This window comes from Pterocles gutturalis, unplaced genomic scaffold, assembly GCF_000699245.1.
Source record: "Pterocles gutturalis isolate BGI_N339 unplaced genomic scaffold, ASM69924v1 scaffold5975, whole genome shotgun sequence".
Classification (NCBI taxonomy): Eukaryota; Metazoa; Chordata; class Aves; order Pterocliformes; family Pteroclidae; genus Pterocles; species Pterocles gutturalis.
This window is the reverse complement of record NW_010145680.1, coordinates 15,564-35,077: the sequence shown is the minus strand read 5'-3', so window position 1 is coordinate 35,077 and position 19,514 is coordinate 15,564. Positions and strand designations below refer to the sequence as shown.

General features: G+C 50.3%; 1 protein-coding gene across 1 annotated transcript in view; it reads left to right on the top strand.

Annotated features, from left to right (window-relative positions):
• PPP6R2 (protein phosphatase 6, regulatory subunit 2) overlaps positions 1-19,514 on the top strand; it is a 72,343-nt gene that overhangs the window by 46,886 nt on the left and 5,943 nt on the right. The window contains exons 12-22 of the mRNA XM_010085449.1: positions 1,584-1,699; positions 4,416-4,501; positions 4,849-4,929; positions 6,525-6,622; positions 9,166-9,223; positions 9,937-10,064; positions 10,988-11,160; positions 12,644-12,806; positions 13,194-13,282; positions 14,186-14,393; positions 17,179-17,202. Coding sequence (XP_010083751.1) covers positions 1,584-1,699; positions 4,416-4,501; positions 4,849-4,929; positions 6,525-6,622; positions 9,166-9,223; positions 9,937-10,064; positions 10,988-11,160; positions 12,644-12,806; positions 13,194-13,282; positions 14,186-14,393; positions 17,179-17,202 — 1,224 coding nt within the window. The remainder of the gene's footprint in view (positions 1-1,583; positions 1,700-4,415; positions 4,502-4,848; positions 4,930-6,524; positions 6,623-9,165; positions 9,224-9,936; positions 10,065-10,987; positions 11,161-12,643; positions 12,807-13,193; positions 13,283-14,185; positions 14,394-17,178; positions 17,203-19,514) is intronic.

Genomic DNA, 19,514 nt, shown 5'->3' with positions numbered 1-19,514 from the left:
AACGTGGAGTTCTCTTTGGGTTCTTGTAGTTTTAGTTTTTCTGCGTGCTCTTGGTAAAGGACCCCGTAGCCGCTGGGATTTCACCTGTAGGTAGCCCACCTCGCTCTTGCTCTGCATCCGCCTGCTCTGCCCGGGGTTAGAATTCACAACAAAGCCGCTCTGGGCAGCAGCGTAACGTCACTTGGCTGCAGCACGTCTTTGCTCACCTTCCCGTGCGTGTGAACGTTGTAACCACCAGCTGTGGTGTGGCTGGGGAAAAGCGGATTGTGCGTGCTTGCTGCCTGCGTCCCAGCAGCGCGGTGAGGACTGCTCGGCTCAGCAGGAGCCTTGTCTCGGTCCCTCCGGAGCTCAGCGGTGAGGAAGGCACGCAGCGTCGCTGTGCACGGCTTTGGGCTGCGGGCACCCCGACGTTCTGCGGAAGCGGAGCTGTGCTGTCCCTGGTAGAGGCCGTACGTACAGATGCAGTTGGTGTTGGGGTTGTGTTCTGGTTTTTGGTGCCACGTGGAGGGGCAAGGCAGGTTCTTCCAAAACCATCCGTCTCCTCACCTGCACACGTTCAGCTCCAGCACTAGGGGAAAGCCGAGGTCATTACAGGATAAACACCTCCTTTTTAGAGATCCAGAAATTAACTCCTGTGCATTGAGTGTCTTCCTCTCTCCCAAGGAGAAGCGGAAGTCTTTGTTACGCGCTGGCTCTGTTAGCATCTGGGAAGGGAACCTTTGTTTTACAACTGGAGACTTGATCCCATGCGGTGGAAACCTCTCGCCATCCTGTTTGTTAGGGGTTTGTTTTCCTTCACTTTGATTCTGACCCACCACTTTTATTAGTGATGACTTCAGTCGACCTTGGTGTGCTCCTTGGGCTACATCAAGAAATAATAATTTCTGAGTTTGACTTGAGGATTTAGGATACTTCAGTGTGTGATGTTACAATGGGTAATGGCACTGTATGGGAGAGCTCTGGCTGGGCGTCTTTCCAGCACCTGCCGTTTCTAAACGCCGTGCGGTGAAATGTCTTAGCAGGAGTCTGCCACTGGGATTTGCAGTGTTCTTCCCAAATCTCATCGGTCCTCCTCCAGATCCTGTAGAAAGCAGAATGAGTTCAGGCTCTTCATCCCCTGAGTTTGGATGGCTGCTTTGCTGGCCAGTGAAGGAGAACCAAGGGCCTCGGAGACTCCTTGGAGGCAGAGTTAGCTTCTCAGGGTGTGCTGTAAGACGGCGACCCGGTGGCTGCAGAGGAGTCTCTTTTGTTCTCTTCAATTCCTCTGCGTAATGCTCCAGTTGCAAATAAAACTCCAAAGCTTTTTCGGTAGTAGCCATGTCAGTTCGTGTTGCTGAGAGTTTTCTGTAGTGGGAGCTGTAGCCAGGTTGTTTCTGCACTGGTCTTCCAATGCACCCGATTAGTTTCCTCTGTGTAACTGGCTTAAATTCCCTCTGGTGCGCTCAGACGGGCTGAGGGACCGTCCCCTCTCAGTGCTCGGTGCATGCAGAAGGGCTCGTGGTCTGCGTAAGCTGTGGTTAATCCTGTGAGCCTGCGCTTCCCGGCGCCTGGTGGTGTTGCTACTGGCTGTTCTGTCTTTGCAGGGCAGAAGGTGGAATGAGGAGAGGCAACATGGGCCACCTGACCCGGATAGCCAACGCCGTGGTGCAGAACATGGAGAAGGGCCCCATGCAGACTCAAATTAGCGAGTTCATTAAAGGTACGTGCTCCTTCTTCTCTTCTTTTAATTTTTTTTCCCTTGGTTAAATTGTCCTTTTGGAAAGACTTCTGTTGCCATGAAAATAATTTCCAGTTGAGTATCACAATTTCCCATAACTTAAAAAAATGTCCAGACCGAATTTGGCCGCTCTTTGTTTTCGTACAGTTCCATTGACATTTCTGTCACTTTGTTTTTGCAGCTGAAGGTGTCCTTTTAGTGCTAAAGAATGCTGCTTTTCATCCAGACGTAGGTGTACGTTTATGGTGCTGATGTGCAGCATTCTGGGGTGATAAGGGGTGTTTCTGTGCTTTTGTCTCGTACCTGTTGGAGATGAAGAGAGACACCAGAGGAGATCATCCCCGAGGCCCCACGTCTCCGCTTTGTCAGAGATACTCCCATTGCCAGGCTCTGTCCATCGTGCCTCCATCAGACTGTGTTTTGAGAACTAGTTCTATCTGACATTTTTGTATGAGAGGAAGCAAGATTTTTCCATCTGCGTCTATTAAGGGAAACAATGAGCACAACTATGACTGGAGTTTCCATTTTTAGCACCTAAGGAACATACCAAATGGTAATACAGTAACTTGGTGTGTCGTCGTATCCCCATGAAAATGGAGAAGTCATAAATATTTTAGTAAAGACGAAAAGTTTCACAAGTCACAGTTATTTCTCTCTGCTGTTTGGCTGTCCTGGGTTTGGCTGGGATGAAGATAACTCTGTGCATTGCAGCCACGTGGTGCTGGGCTTCAGGTTGATGGTATGCCATGGGTTGATGGCACACCACGGGTTAATGGTGCGCCCCGGGTGGATGATGGCGCTCCATGCGTTGATGGTGGCACACCACAGGTTGATGATGGCGCTCCGTGCGTTGATGATGGCGTGCCCCGGGTGGATGATGGCACGCCATGGGTTGATGGCATGCCACAGGTTAATGGCGCTCCACGGGTTGATGATGGCGCTCCACGGGTTGATGATGGCACGCCACAGGTTGATGGAGCACCCCAGGTCGATGATGGCACGCCACGGGTTGCTGGCACACCAGTGTTTTAGCTCTTGCTGAGCAGTGCTTGCACAGCACCAAGGTTCTCTCTTTGACCCACTCTGTCCCCACCTGGGGCCGGTGGACAAGAAGCTGGGAGGGGACCCAGCTGGGAGAGGAGACTGGGATTGACTGAAGGAACGTTCCCTGCCATGTCCTCAGCGCTGGGAGCCGGGGGACAGTCTTCCCAAGGCACCTCCCGCTCAGAGACTGAGCATGATTATGCTGGTGCGAGGTGGAGAGGGCGGTGCCTTTGTGTCACTTGGTTTGGGGCTTTTTTCCTCTTTTCTCCACTTATTAAACTGTCTTTATCTCAGACCCAGAGTTTTTTCTCGCTTCCAGTTCTCTCCCCTGTCCTGCTGTGGGGCGGAGGGAGCAGCTGGGTGGGATCAGCCCACCACAATCAGCATGAAAGAAAAGGAAGAAAAAAGTCAAACTGAAGTCACACGTCTTACTGGGAATGGTTTGGTAGGAGGCAAAGAGAATTCCTGTTTCTGGAAGATTCATTCCCTTGGCATGTGCTCTGGGCAAGAGCCCGTCTCCGTGAAGGCAAAAATTCTCGTGGGCTCCTGTGAGGGGCAGGACTGGGTTTTGCTTTTGCACCCACAGGGGATTGCTCTGCCCTGAGCGTGTCCTCGAGGGAGGGGGCTGGCGGGGACAGCAGTGGGTGAGGTCAGCGCTGGAAGCATCAGCATCACCGTCTGGAGTCCCCCTGCAGTAAATGCTCGAGAGCTCTCAGAGCTCACGGTCCGTGTTGCCAGCCTCAGCAGCGTTCAGAAATCACGAGCTGGGTCTTGACAAACTGTGATGCTTGGATGAGAAGTCACGAGGCGGAAACATTCACCCACTCCTCTGCTGCTGCCGCCTGGTTTGTGAGCCTGGAACTCCATTCAGATGGCATCTCCGAGTTTTCCTGCAAGAGCATGAAGGCTAGGAAGTGTTTGTATTAATGAAAATTGTAGTTTCACCTGATTGAAAGACCTGGAGCGTGAGAAATGGATTGAGTGTTGCCACAGTTGGAATAAAACTGAGAGTGCTGCCGTATTCTGGGACGGACACCGAGCAGGGGAGTGATGGGGGGATGCAGGACCTCGCCTTCAGCTGGTTAGCGTGGATCTCTGGGCTGGAACCAGGGGCTGAGTGTGTGTTTCTGCTGCTTGTAAATGAGAAAGATGTGCGGGGGGTGAGGCAGTGGCCCAGGGTGCCCAGAGAAGCTGTGGATGCCCCATCCCTGGAGGGGTTCAAGGCCAGGCTGGATGAGGCTTTGGGCAACCTGGGCTAGTGGGAGGTGTCCCTGCCCATGGCAGGGGGTGGCACTGGGTGGGCTTTAGGGTCCCTCCCCACCCAACCCATCCTGGGGTTCTGTGTGCTGGTTTTCAGAAAGTTCTAGGAGAAGTTTTGTGTCTTTGTCCCGCTGTGATTCCACCAGTGCGTTGAGATTGCCAAGACCAGTAGTATCTTAGTGGCTGGCCTAGTGAAAGGTGTTCCTTTCTCTGCAGAATTGACCGTTCTCAGAAAATCAGGAGTAAACTGTCATTCCCTTTGCAGAGCACTGCAACTCGCGGGCGGGTGTCCGTGTCTGCTCGAAACCCCCCAGGTGACCACTGGGGCTGAAGGACGGGCTTTGTCCCTTCTCATCGAGGTGTGCTGATCTTTACGGTGGTTTTTTTATTACAGAGCTACCTGAAGATTGCAGAGGGAGGTGGGAGAGCTTTGTAGAAGAGACGCTGACGGAAACGAACAGGAGGAATACAGTGGATTTGGTGAGAATGGGGATATTGTGCGTGTTTCCGATGGGCTTGATAGCTTCTGCGCTCTCTTTAACTTAAAAAAAAAGAGGTGATATTGCTGTTTTTGTTGTTCTTTTGCTTGTTTCTATGAAGTAGGCTTTACAAGAGCAGGGTGGTTGTAGAAAACATATTCCATAATAGTTCTCCAAGCGGCAGCAGCAGCTCTGGTACGTGTTGGTCACTCCAGCCCGTGTTTCGGTGTTATCCCCTGGGACAGTTCCTGCCTTCTGAGGAGTCTGGGCTTTGACTATGTGTGTAGAATTAAAGTCTCTGAGCTTTCTGAGCTTTCACTGGTGCCTGGTTTTTTGTGCTTTTTCCAGGTGAGCACTCACCACCTGCACTCCTCCAGCGAGGACGAGGACATCGAGAGTGCTTTTCCCAATGAGCTGTCTCTCCAGCAGGTGAGCTGCCAGCCTGCTCCTCACCGTCCTGGGGAGCTGCCTGCTCTGCTCTGCCCTGAATCCGCCCTGGGAACACCGCAGCTTCCTCCAGTTTCTTCTTAGGGAGCTCACCCAGCGTTCTGCAGCAGGGCTGTGGCTGACAGAGGGGTGCTGCTGCTTCTCGGGCTGTGCAGGCTCCTGTGAAACCGAGATGTGAGCAGCAGAGAGCAGTGGCAGCGAGAGCAGGGAAAGCCTTGACTCGGGAAGAAATCGGGGCAGTTAAAGAGTCCCTTGAATTTAGCAAAGATACGGAAACCGCTTTTCAGGATGAAATATTTAGAGAAGTTCTTCCAGCCTCTCTTGATGCTGAGAACGTAAAGAGCATTAACAGAACATTCGAGTTTTAACCTGTTTGGTAGGAACCTACCTGTGGGGAGTCAAAAGACAAATCTCAATCTGAAATCTAGTGAAGGGTAAAGATTTGCTGAAAATCGTTATTCTTCTGTCCAGATACTCTCCCTGGCTGCTCTGACATTACAAATACCTGTCTTGTCCTCAGCTGATACTTAGAAAGCGCATTCAAAAAGGGAAAATGCATTGCTTTTGTAAAAAAAAAAAAAAATTGTTTTGTCTTTTATCACGACAATCATCAATAGAAGTATTGGCAGGAGCCTGCGGGACTCCTCAGACAGGGAGACAGGGGAGCCAGGACAAAGTGCAGCTGCAGAGATGCGTGCTGGAATTACCGAGCTGGAGTGGGCTGCCCACCGGTGTTCTGTTATCCTCTACATAGGAGAAATGATCTGGGAAAAAATAATGCAGTGCGTGAGAGCGAGCGTGAGATTCTGTTTGAAGGCAGAGGCAATCCTGGTCAGAAATAGAGAATGGGGCTCGGATGAGTAGGCAAGGACGTGGCCAAGAGCGTAGCTGGGCAGTTATCCTGGGCTGCAGGCTGGAAACAAGACCCAAGGTGCTGTGGGCAGCCAGAGGGATGGCAGGTGGGAGCGTTGGCTCGGAAACACACGGGGCGACGGTGCCGTTCTCCTGGGGAGCGTCCAGGGGAGGCAGCCAGCTCCAGAAGCGGTTTGTACCAGCAAAAGGTCAGCTAGAGAGCAGGCGTGGGAACGGTCAGAGGTGCAGAACGTCACCCAGGAGGATGAGGTTGAAAGAATTTGGCCTGCTGGGTCAGGAGAAGGTGATGGGGAGACGTGTGCCTCATCCTGCCAGGAAGAGGGACTCGGGGGAAGTGCAGAGGACCTTCTGGGTGTCCCCGGTGGGTTTCAGTTGCAGCAAGGTGAATTTTGTACGGCATCAGGGGAAAACAAAAAAGCCCAATGCAGCGTTCAGATAGAGTCATGAAGCCAAGAAGTGGTTTCCTGCAGGAAAACCTCCTAGCTCTGTTGGGAGGAGGTTAAGAGCGGGTCAGAGAAGCGCCTGCCCAGCACTTGCAGAGGTCTCTTGGTCCTGCTTCGAGAAGGGGGGTTGCAGGAGGTGATTTCTCAGAGTTTGTCATTTTTCTGTGATTTGAATGCTTTTTGGAAGATGTATTTTCAGCCACCTTGACGGGATATCTCTGACAACTGACCGATGGCTCTTTTTTGGGTTCATTTGCTCAGGCCTTCTCCGAGTACCAGATCCAGCAGATGACAGCGAACTTCGTGGATCAGTTCGGCTTTAACGATGAGGAGTTTGCAGACCAGGATGATAATATCAAGTGAGTTTATAAAACTTCCAAGAGTCTTATGTTTAGCGTTTATGCCTCTCTGCATCTAATCTTTCTTCTTCTGGTTCAGGTTTTAGAACGACCCTGACTGTGTGCCTGCTTTGGTTTGAAACAAAGGGAAACTGCTCAGTGGCTGGGAAACAGCTGATCTTGGTTTATTTTTATAGGAGTCCACCCCTGATCTCCAAAGACAGTTGTAGAACCAAGGAAAAGTGTTTCTTCAGTTCGAAGAGAAATATTTTTAACAGAACACACAATTATTACCCAGCCATGTTCTAGAATAGATTTAATTGCGCACAAAGCAGAGCATTAGAGCTAGCTCTGGGCAATTATACAGGAATGCTCCAGGGGCACTGAGTCCTCATTGAAGTGAGGAGCAGAAAGAATAGTGTTCTGATGAAGGCCATGGGAAAATTTAGCCATTTTCTCCCTTATGAATAAGGAAATATAAATAAAGGAGGACCAAATAACAGTTGAAAGAAGGCAGATATAGGCGGATTTAATGCTACGTGACTTGCTGGATTCAGTGTTTGGAATTTGTGCTGCTTTTGTAGTTGAACTACTGTAATTAGCTAAAACCACAGCTCATCTTCTCACCTTTAACACTGTAGCTAAGGAAATTCCTGGGGCTGCAGTAATCCCGCTTGTCCGTGGTGGTTCAGACACTGGAAGCATTTCAGATGCATTTATTGGCCGCAGAGTGTTCCAGGAGGACACCCAGTGTTCCTGCTCAGCAGTTTTGCCCATGCACTTCCATCTGGTGACAGTGCTCATCTCAATCACAAGAACTCTTTGTCATTTACCATCCTTGGGCTGATGCTCCTCGGCCAGCAAGTGCTGGGGCTGCTCCGCAAAGACCTGCAGGATCCTGGCAGAAACCGGGAGCCTTTAGCCCAGAAAGCCCTGGGCATGCCGCGTCACTCCGGATCTGATCTGTTGAGGATTCTTCTGCTGGTTCTGCTCAGACCATATTTTTAGCAACCAGTGGGCTCCATGGCATGCCTTAAATGACAGCGTGGAAACAGTCTGGCTGCTCCAGAGCTGATTTCAAGCGTGAAGCAAAGTAGAGAGTCATAAGATCCTTAGGGTCTCAGGAGCTCCGTGACGGTGTTTGCCAGATCGCCGGGAGCTGTGTGCTAGCATGGAAAAAGAGTTTGGGGTCCAGCTTTCCTGGCTGCTTTTTTCCTGAGCATTGCTGGTGTCAGACCTTTAATAAGGCCAAAAGGTTCCAGACTAGAGTGGGAGTTTAACTGGCCAGGGATGACCTCCTTCTGCACATCTTAAAAAAATAAAATACACTTTAAGCTTCTGACAGCAGCAGCCACTGAATTTGTGTGTGTGTAGGTGGAGGGGGAGAGTTAACTGACGTGAGGAGCTGCTGAAGGGAGCTGATGTCCCTTTTCAAACGGACATGGAACGGGACAGAATCGGTGACCGGGGTGTGCTCGCTGTCTCTGTGTCTGGGACTGCAAAAGGAGAATATTCTGTAAAACTGTTCTGGCACTGAATGCTCGGAGAGTGCCCCTTGGTCTGCTCTCCAGCTGTTGAAAACTGTTGCCGAGATGAAGTGGAATATTTTAAGACATATTACTCATGTTTCGATGTCCCGGTGATCTGCGTGACAGTATCTTTTATTAACTGAACAGTCTTCATGGAAAGAAAATAACACTGTCGAAACTTAGAGATATGGTGAAAAAATGCTGAAAAAACGCTGCGTTGGCCCGAACTGTGCTGGTCAGTGGGAGTTTTTTGACCTGCAGCACCCTCTGCTGTTCCTGCACGAGATGCTCTTGGGTCCGGATCGGCAATTGGGTTATTTTTGGTGTTTTTTGCAGTGTACGTGCCTCAGTCGCGCGTCAGGGTTGTGGAGCTGCTAGAACACAGACTCTCTGGAGCTGCTGCGGTTCTGTTAAAGCAGGCAGGTGCAGTCCCTTGGGACATTTCTGGATGAACGCCCACCGTGCAGGATGCCGTCCTGTCTCTGGGTCTTGGCTCGTGCTGAGGAACCCGATGGGATTCTTGGATGAACGCGGGACTGGAATCCCAGAGCAGCTGGGTGCAGCTCCTTCTCTTTTTGATTAATTATGAGTTTGGGTTTTTTTTTTCAGTAAGATGTGGTTCAGCTGGAGAGACCTGGTTAAAGAAAAAAAAATAGAAGATAGCCTTTATGCTCTGTAGGTACTGTGAGAGTTGCAAAATAACAGCCAGCCATTGCCGTGGTTGCATGAAGCCTCAAAATACTGTATCCAGAAGATAACCACAAAGGTGGTTCTCTTGGGTATTGAATCGGACCTGAGAATGAAAATCCTATTTATTTTTTTTCAAATATTCAAAAATCTGACTTAATCTTCCATCTCACAGAGGGGAGGCCATGGCGCTTGATGCCGGAGGAGGCATTCAGGGAGGGATGCAGCAGGCGCGGGGTGGTCAGATGAGGTGTCTGTGCGGCTGGCTGTCCTCCGCTCTCGTGCGGGGCTGCAGAGGTGGTTGTTACTCCCTGCCCTCCCTGAGCTTTCTCTCCCGTTCTCTTGCAGCGCTCCCTTTGACAGGATCGCAGAGATCAACTTCAATATCGATGCTGATGATGACAGTGTAAGTGGCTCTGGGGGATATTTATTTAACGGGACAGACTCCAGCGAGTTGGTTCACGCTTGAGTTAGCTGTGGTCATTTGGAAAGAAGAAGAGATTTGGTGGGTTATTTTGGTACGTGAAGACTGGTAACTGGACCCGTAGCTGAGCCCAGTTAAGGAACTCAGGGCATTCCACGTACCCTCTGCACTGGAGGAACCTCTCTCTCTGCGGTATGAAGCTATTGTCCCTATTCGTACTTGGTAATCTTGCCATTCACAGACTAGGAAAAAAATGCCAATAGGGAGGGTTGGGTTTTTGTGGGTCTAAATGTTGCCATGCTGTGTCTCGGCTTCTCAGTTGCCTTGACCTACATGAACGCTCCTTGAGGAAGCTGGACGGGGGCTAACGGGGGTGATTCCAGGCTCATCTCCTGACCGACGCTTATTTTAATCACAGTATTGGAAGCATGTTTTGGAAGCAGTGTGGGCTGAGGTCCTGGTGTGTTTCTTGATCTGTTGTGGGCTTGCTGCTTCCCAGCATCCTGTGCTGTTTTCTGTGCCACAGCTGGACATTGCTTGTTGCACAGCTGGGGATGTTAAATGAAATAAATGCAAACGCCTTCGTGGTGTGAGTTACGTACAAATGCTGTTCCGTGAACTTCCTCGTCACTGAAGTTCTTGCTTCTGTCTCCAAGGAAGCAGTGGAATTTGATGTCTTTTTAATATTATTTTAGCCCAATGCTTCCCTCTTTGAAGCCTGCTGCAGTGAGCGGATCCAACAATTTGACGATAACGAGGAGGAGGAAGATATCTGGGAAGAGAAGGAGATAACCTATGCAACCCAAGCTAAATCGAGAACACGGTAAGGTGAAAACAAAAGAGCGATATTTTTTTTTCCCCCCCTAAATGCTATGAAACTGTACATTTGCGTTAAGTGCATGCTGAATTGTTTGCTGTTTGTGTGCTCTGAGGCTGCCTTCTGACATAAACCAGCGTGCTTCCCACGTCACGCTTCTGCAGAGAGAGGCGGTGGTTGGTCTTGAATGTGCAACAAAGATCCAATGTGAGGGAGTGCGGTGGTGGCGGAAACACCTGGTTACGGAGTCTCCTATCAAAGATATTAACAAATCCTACCCGTAGTCTGAAATACTTAGAACTTACTCCGTTCCTTGTATTTGAAGAGAAGCAGGCTGAGAGACTGAGGGTAGCAGATGGAATATTCTGTTTCAGAATGTTAAAAGTCCTGATTTGCGTGGGAACGAGGGACCTCCCGTGGTGCAGCCCCAGCATTGCGGATCACTTGCCATTTCTCATCCCTCTGATAGAGTCAGTTATTAAATAAAGTTACTAAGTCTGAAAATATGATCAAGGGAGACAGGAAGAATGGCCAAGACTTTAGCTTTTGTTTGCCTCCCGTCAATGAAGCGCTTGTCCTGCTCATGCACAGAATTGGTGCCGCACTGCTGTTCCCCTCCTCTGCTGCTGGTTTGTCTGCTCATATCATCCTCCAGCTCCAAATACGTCGCTGCAACACACTTCCCCTTACAGCTCTGCAGATGCTTTCTGACAAGTGAAGCACTGCGGGCTTTAGGGGAAATACCTGGAGGAGCGGCGGCCGTTGCCTGTCTGAGCTTTGTGTCTCCTGGGGCAATGAACCCTGGCAGAGGCACTCGGCAGCGCTGCGGCAGGTCACAATTTTGCTTTCTCCCTGGGGCAGGGCAGAAGCAGGTGAGGGATGACGTGGCTGCTGTAAGGGTTTTTCTGATTCCGAGTTCTGCCGTTTAGGTTTGGAGCATCTCAGACCTCAGAGGGTTCATCAAAAAGTGATCTTGAGAATGGAGATCATGATGGTAGTGTGGACTCTGAAGAAGAGGAGGAAGCAGAACCGCAGCCACCTCCTTCATCAGCAAACAACAATAAGAATGTTTCTGAGCAGAAAGAGTCTGACTCCTCTGAAGGTAAAGAGTTCCCAACAGCACTGTCCCCATGGTCCCGTCTCTGCAGAGCAGCAGTTTGCAGATTGCCAGGTTTCCGTGGTTATCTGTAATCCCACCTGTGCAGATGAAAGGGTTCATTTCAGTCTGCGTTTTTTACCCCTGAGATGTTAGTGAGATGGAGCCCTGCCCAGCTCCTCCAGAACAGCGGCGTGATGCGGCCGGTGTGTTGAGACAACTGCACAGGTACGAGGACAGTAACAGTGCCAGCTCTTTTGGTGCCAGTGCTGATGAACAGGTGGAGTAATGTGGCATTAACTCCCTGTTTTAGGTTACAAGAGTCTTACACAGATCCTTGCCAGGTATCTCTGTCTGTCCTCCTTTTCCACCTAGTGGCCTTTCTGGTTTTAGTTTGCGGGTAGTAAACCCGTTGTTACGGTGCCTAGAGGAAGACTGGAGAGGGAGAAAGCTTTCCCAGATCGCAGTGCCAAGTAATCCCAGAATCCCAGGATGGGATGGGTGGGAAGGGACCCACCCAGTGCCACCCCCTGCTGTGGACAGGGACACCTCCCTTAGCCCAGGTTGCCCAAAGCCTCAAATAACGCTCCGTAAGTTCATGAGACACATGGTGTTATCTGCAGAACAAATTCACTCAATGAAACAAAGGGACAAAAATTTTTCCCCAAACATTCATTCATTTCTCAGTTGGTGTGAGCGTTTCCCATTTTACAGTTTCTTTTCCTAGGTGATGTCTTTGTATTGCAACTGTGAGCGTAACGTAGATTTATTCCCATCATCAGCTCTCTGCACCCATTTGGTAGTGTCAGATATTTTCAGTTCCTATTAGGAAGAACCAGTATAAACAGCACAAATGGCAACCTCAGGTTAGTTCCCCTTCTGGAGACTCGGGTTCAAATTCCAGTTCCATTTTTGAGTGAGTGGTGGATCTCTCCTGCTTGGTGGATCCCTCCTACTCCGTTCTGTTGTGTGTGACTCAGGCTGCACGACAGACCTCCGCAATTCTTTCTACGTACGAAAAGGTCATGAAAAATGCTTTCTAAAAATTAATGATCTGCAGGAGTTAGAAGTATGTTCTAATGAATAAAGAGCAGACTGGGCGGTAAAAAACCAAGTTATGTTCTTAGTTTTGCTCAGGGTCATTTCTGTGATCTTAAACAGTTTTTTTCATCCGTGTATCAGTTCCTTACCTGTAATTGCCAAAATTCACGTGGAAAGCCATGCCACCTAGCTGTGACCAGAAGCTGGGGTTCTTAGAGTTCTGCTGAACAGCACTGGCTCAAAGAACGAAGAAGTTAGCTCTTAACTGGTGCTTCTCCATTGCGGGCAGCTGACGGTCTACAGCCTGTAGGACGGGCAGCTTCCTGTAGGCTTCGAAGGACGGGCAGTCTGTCCTTTGTTGCTTTGAGGATTGTTTCTGGAATGTTTTTGGGATGCCCAAAGATTCTGAAAGCTCCGAGAATTCCAGTCTGTGGCTGTGTGTCCGCAGGGTCTGGCTGGACAGCCGTGTTCGAGCCCGTGAACTCGAAGCCCCCCGCGCCCTGTGTGGCCATGGACGTTGGCTCGAGCGTGTGGGATTCGGCAGCCCCAGAGAGCACCACGCCGGAGGAGAAGGGGTGGGCGAAGTTCACCGACTTCCAGCCTTTCTGCTGGTGAGAGCACACGTTCTTGCAGCTGCTTTGTAGCTTTTGAATGAAGGAATATTTGAACTATGGTTTGATGGAGGACACTGGCTGTAATCTTTTCTTCTTCCCTTCCCCTCGCTGCCCTTTTTATTTTTTAATGTCTGAGTGCTCTGGATCAGGGCTTCACACTTCCCTTTGCCTCCCAGTGCTTCTCGCTGGTGTTAGCGTTTGTGTCTTACGGTACAAAAGTTCCTTCTGTGTCGTCACTGCTGCTACACCAGGAGTATAAAATAAGTCAGTGAATAAGGGTTTGAGAAGTTAAAAGCCTTACTGATTTCTTCTGTTGGGGGTATTTGGAAGCAGAACAGAGATGTCTGTACTTTTGTTCTCAAGCCTTTTCCCCCCCCGCTTTAGCTCAGAATCAGGTCCACGCTGCAGTTCTCCTGCCGACACGGAAAGCAGCGATTCGGATGGGACCCCGAAGCAGAGTCAGGACAAGAACTGTAAGTGAGAATGTCACAAGACACACCATGTATTATTGAAGCTGTTTGAAATTCTGCGTAGCGCCCCAAGTCTGCTAGGGCAGCTTCCCCGCAGTGTTGTTTGCCTTGGCTGACTCGAGGGCTGTCTGTTGTACAGAAACCGATCTGTTAAAGCAGTAACTCAGAAATCCTGGCTGTTAGTTGGGATACTGTTATTCAGCAAGAAAAGGATGAGATTTAAGTTAGATGTCCCAGAGACGATGCATTTATAAGCTGTTCAAAAGTCCTGTTTTAACCAGATGCTCAATGATAAAATTGCCAAAAATGAAAAGGAGAGGGTAAGTGATCCTGGGGATAACTGTGCCGAGCCAGCCGGCCAGCTTCAGTCTGCTGGCTTCCCCTCCTCCTTTCTGAGCAAGGAAAAATAAAATTTAACAAAGGACCTGGACAGAAGGAAATGGAACTTTGTCCGTAGTAACCCCTGGAAGGTGGGTGATGCTGGGAGGGAGAGCGCGGTGCCCTTCTCTGCCCCGTGTGTTTCCTGGGATGCTCTCCCAGCAGAGCTGGAGGTTCTGCTGAGGGGAGCCCAGCCTGGCTGCGTGGCTGCTTCCCCCGTCGGAGCTCGCACCTCTTGTGAGCTTTGCAGCACGAGAAGTCTCCTCTGCTGTTTGTATCAAATGCAGGCAGGCGGTGGCAGGACTTTCTCGACAGAGAACACCAATTTATGGGGTCGCTTGGTGTTTGGGTTTTTGTCTTATTTGCATAGATGATGTTGCGTGCTGTCTCGGTGTGGGATCTGCACAGAAACCATCGTCTCCAAATCTGCAGTAGTTGTAAACGCTCTGTTTTACACCACCTGACTTACTGGGGAGCTGTTCCTGGGGTTTCGTTCATGGTGCAATGTGGGTTATTTCCTTCTCCCAGCCAGCACCGCCTCTCCCTGCGTCTGGAACGTCTGCGTCACGAGGAAAGCGCCGCTGGTGGCCTCGGACAGCAGCTCCTCCGGAGGCTCCGACAGCGACGAGGAGGAGGAGAAAGCCGATATCGTCACAGAAACCATCAGCACAGGCTCGGGCCAGGAAACCATCAAGCTGACGATGGATGCTAAAAACGAGAAAGCCGTTTTCACCAGGTGCGGAGGGGATCCTCTGGGGCTGGGCTGCGGTGCTGCCCCTCGCATGGCCGGGGTGGATGCGTTCCCTCTCCCCTTTAGACACCGTGGTTCCCAGCACCCTGCGGGGGGATGTCCCACAGCTTTCCTGGCACGAGGGTTTTGTTTTAGGAAAATATTTATAACGTGTTTATTTTAAGAAATGTGTGTGGCTCGTTTTAGCTGCTGAGCCGTGTCACCGAAGCGTCGCCCGTCTGTCTGGCCGCACGAGAGGCTGGGCTCGGGGCAGAGGTGCCGGGTCAGGCGGCACAGCAGAGCCGAGCAAAGCCGCGCGGGGTGCAAGTGCGAGGTCTGATGTGGAGTCAGCGTGCGGTCTCGCAGGGGGGTGGTTTCAGTGTCTCCAGTTATCGCTTTCACCTCGTTGTCAACGTTGGACAATGTATGTCAAATTATAGACAATGATCAAAAATGCAAAATGCCAGGAAAAGGTAGGACCGAGGCTGAGATTTGGAAGCTTTTGGTCAGCAGGTTGGTTGGAGTTGATGTGCTCGAACCTAGCTTACTCTAACCGTTCGAGAGGAGAATTGCTTTTCAAAACAGTAAGCATCTAGTTCACTTCGGTGCATCCAGAAGTATTACCCCATTTTAAGATATTTGGGGTTTTTTTCTCATATTCCTTCCGGAGGGTAGGATTTAACGAGTTGGAGCCCCTCTGTTTTACGCATCTGACTCAGGAGCAGGTGTTTACTTTTTGTAATGTTGCGGTTACGTGACTTTTTGGATAGTCAGCGTGAGGAGCTTGGCACGTGCACACACTCCAGCAAATAGGTGCCAGGAGTTCAAAACCCGTGGCTCAGGAAACAAGGGGGATTACAGAACCAGGTAAAACGATGGGAGGCAGCCACCCAAAGGCACGTTTGGTTAGGCAACCCTGAATTGAGTTTTCATAGCTTGGCTGGTGTTTATTGTTGATGTCCACCTGAAATGTCCTTCCCCTCTCATAGCTGAGATGAGCGAGATGCCCGAGATTCCTCTGCTGCAGCGATGGCATCTGCAGGGCTGTTTGGATCCGTGGAGTGAGTTCCTGCGCGTAGGGACGGCACGAGCAAGCAGGCTGGCTTCGTGAAAAATGACAGAATGAAAGCACGCTGCCTGCTATGCTGGAAGCGGCATCTCCTTTCCTAGTTTTCAGTGAACTTGAATTACAGCTAATAAAATCCATTGGCAGGTGTATGGAGAGCAAGCGCTGTGCTCAGGATGTGTTTCCTCCCGGAGCGCGTGCTGTCTGTGAGCAGTTTTACACGAGACTGGCTCGACTCACAGTAAATCCTGTTTGGCATGTTCTTATGTCTTCCATGTATTTCCTAGCAGGTGGGGCATTTTTCTTTTTTGTACTTGGCTGGGTAGATGTTTTCAGCTCCACTGCTGTCTCAGGCAGGGTGAGTTTGGATGTGTTTTTTTCTCTCTCAATGAGTCTCTATAGCTCACGCCCTTGCAGTAGGGACAAGGCTCCCAGAACGTGCTGGGTTTTACATGACAGCAGTTCTACAAAACTCAATCCATTTTGGCAAGGAAAGTAGATACTTGACTAGCCCCCGTCTCCACTTTAAGGTGTCTGTAGCTTTCCACAGCATAACCGGAGCCAAAAATCAAAACAGAAGCTGTGGGAAGGCAGAAGCCTGTCACACAGATTGTGATTTCACCTGCTCCGGGTCTGTTTAGCCAGCCAGGTTTCTCCCAGGATGAATTGCCATATTGACCAGCGATGATAATGGAATCTTCCTGGTGTCGTCACCTCTCCCAAACCTGCCTCCTCCTGGACCAGACACAGTTAAACTCCAGTGGCCAGTGGATTTGTTTCTTACCATGTTCCTTGATGGTTCTGAGTCAATGAAATCTGTGGAAAGTTTAAGAACATTTTGCATTGACTCTGCGGTTCTCGATGACTTTCTACAAGCTCTTCCCCAGAAGTGATAAACTTTGACCAAACCGTGTTGCTCTTTCTGTACAAACAGATCTTCCTGCTCCCTTTTCCCCTCCCCGCACCAGGGAGATGTGCAGAGGAGATCTCTGCTCCTCCGTGCAGCTGCGCGAGGACTCTCGGGATTCCTCCATCACCAGGGTCCTGAAAGCTCCAGATGTCACAGCACATGCCTCTGATACCCTCTGTCATCATCATCATCATCACTGCTGATGCGTCTCCCCCAGCCCACATCGCCCCAGAATTCAGACCCTGGCAGTGAATGGTTTGTCCTTGCCCGGCTTAGTGGGAGCTCTCCCGGCAGTTCTGCTCGGGATCGCCAGTGTTGTTGGTAGCAGTTTAAACATCACGGACAGCGAAGGTGTTTCCAAGTTATTTAGCTAACTTCTCTGCTTTACATGTGTTGGGGTAACTTCTTTTCCCATCTCTATGTGGTAGTTCCTTGTGAAAAAACGAAGCGGCTTTGCAGAAGGTCTCTGACTGAAGGGCTTCCAGTGTTGCCAAGCCTGGCTCTGGGATAACCCGCAATGTGTTAGGCTGGAGGAAGATGCCTCTTACGGTGTATTGAATCTGCTGCTTTTCTGTAGATTGATCTTAATTTTAGGTGGAAAATACCCTGTTCGGTGACTGTGCTCTTGGAAACAGCTTTGAACCCTCCTGCCTGCTCTCCTGGCGGGAGCAGCGCTCGGGGGGTGGTTGCACAGTTAACTCTTGTCTCTGTTTTCTTTCAGCAATCTTTACCGTTTTCTTTCTCTTCCTCTCTTTGCTTCCTTTCTCTCTCTGCCCCTCGTGCCGCCGTTCTCTCTGGCTGTGGGGGTCACTCAGAGCGTTTAGACCTGCAGGCAGAGGGTATGTATGCCGGCGACCTCGCAGGGTTCCAAACATCCACCTGACAAGTCCTTGCTCCTGGTAGTTACTTCCTATGGGGCTGGGAAAAGAGCTGTTGGACTGCAAAGCTCCTTGTGGAAATACTTAAACCAGATCCTGGACATTATATTCCAAAAAACCCGAATTGGAGGTTGTGAAAGCGTGCGCAGAGCCAACGCAGCCGTTAACCAAACCCTTAGAAAGCAGCTGCGTGGTCAGGAGCGTCACGCGCCGTGTCCGTGAGCTTCTGCCCTCCTGCTCCTGAGCTCTTTCTGCAAAGAGGATCTTTCATTATTTTCAAAGGGAAGTTTGTGCTCTGCTGGAGCTGGCTCTGGGAAAGCCTCGCTGCCCGCTGTTTGCTCACGCACGCAGCCCGGGGCCGGGGGGTGGTGGTCCCGTCTCTCGAGGCTCTCTCGCAGCAGCACTAACGTTTCACTGCAATGCTGTAACATGCCTTGAAATAGTGGTCGGTGTGTTTTCCAAATGCCTTTTTTTAACAAAATAGTTGATTTTTTTTCTCCCAAAGTTTGCTTTTCATTTTAAGTCATGGGGTTTTACTAGTTATTGTCTAGAATTCATCCATTTAAATGAATTTTCCCAGTCACTGTGCAGGCTAGCAAGACCTTGCTGTCTTTTCTGGATGAGATCACAGACAAAAAGAGAAGTGAAAAGCACGTCTGGTAGCTGTTCCGTTTGAAGAGGACAGTTTCCGAGGAGCAGCGACACCCCGCTGCCCTCTCTAGCAGGAGGGTCAGGAAGCGCAGCCCCCCCGTACCCCCAGGCTTCCAGCATTGTCAGCTGGGGGGGATTTTAAACCAGCTGTAATTACAACATGTACTGACTTACCTATTTTAATAATTAACAAAGCCATTTTGACCAGCTCCTGAAAGCTTTCTGCCTCTTCGCTAAGCTGGCAAGTCCACCCTGCGTCCATCTCCCCGTACATCCTATCAGGCTGCGCTTTCTGCCAGAGAAATTCAGAATATTCCAGCTGTCAGCGAGCGCTCCGAGAGGCATAGCCCGGACCAGTGCCTGACTGGTTGAGCCTTCTGGGAGCTGCTCAGGTCTGGGAAATGCTGCCAGGCTTTGCTGGAGCTGGGGAAGCAATTGGTGAACGAGGGAGGTGGGACGCCAGGGCTCCGCGGCGGTGTCACCGGGGCGGCTCCGCACCGCTCGGGGATGCGCAGGCGTGAGCCTGGCTCTGGGGAAAGCACACCGGTGGGTACAGTGGGAGCTGGGCTTTGGGTGGGAACTGACTTGCATTGCTGTGTCTGGGGGCTTGATTTTTAATTGTATGCTGTTAACCCAAGCTTTTGCATTTCTTCTGTATGGTTTTCAAAAGCTGTCTGAAGGATTTCACTGCTGGGTTGTTCAAATAAGTTTTCTAAGCAGCTACTTAAAAGATGAGCTGCACTAAAAAAAAAAAAAAATATTAAAAATACAGCTTTTGCTGAGTATGGTGATAGTGGACTTGGGATGTTTGAAACTTGCAGTTTCTCTTTCAGTTTATTAACTCCACCTGGAATCTTTTTTCCCCTTTGATCTTTTTTCTTTTTTCTTTTTTCTTTTTTTTTTTGTTTTGTTTTAATGGTTGAATATGTTTTCGGTGTCCTCCTCCCTAGTGCCTCCTCACCTCAGTGGCCTGGATAGGCAACACGAAAAAGAAAGTCTAGAGGGGAGGCTGGAATCCATCTGAACAGTGCTTGCTGTCCGTTAAATGATTTCTCCTGTGTCTGTGTGCTGCCAGCTCTCCTTCAGTTCATAGCTTTGGAGGCAGACACTGGGGGTGCTGCAGCGGTTTCCTTAGGACTGGGGTGAAAATGAGATGACAGGAGCAATTCCTGCGTTTTGCAGAAATTTCTGTAAAGTCACTGCAAGAGTCTCCTTTCTGAGCGGACACAGTTCCGGGATGAAAGCCCTTCACATCCGTTCTAACAGCAGCAACAACCCGAAATTGTCGAAATAGCTCAGAAATAGCAGCTGGCAGCGGTTCCTCCTGGTGCTCCGGGCACGAGGCTGGGGGGTCCCTGGGGTCCGGGCGGCTGTTGGCTTGCACCGAGCAGGTTGTTTTGGTGCAGCGCCCGCTTCCACGCAGCGCAGAAAATAATCCTCCAGTTTCCGAGCTGAGCGGAGTGACCTTGTCACAGTGGATGTTTCGAGCTCTCCCGTTTCGGGATCTGTGTTTCTTTTCCGTGCCTGCCGCCTGTTCTCCTCGCATGACATTTGGGTTCCCCGGTGCACGCCAGGAGCATGGAAATCAGCACGGGGGATGCTTGTTGTCTTGCTTTCTCACT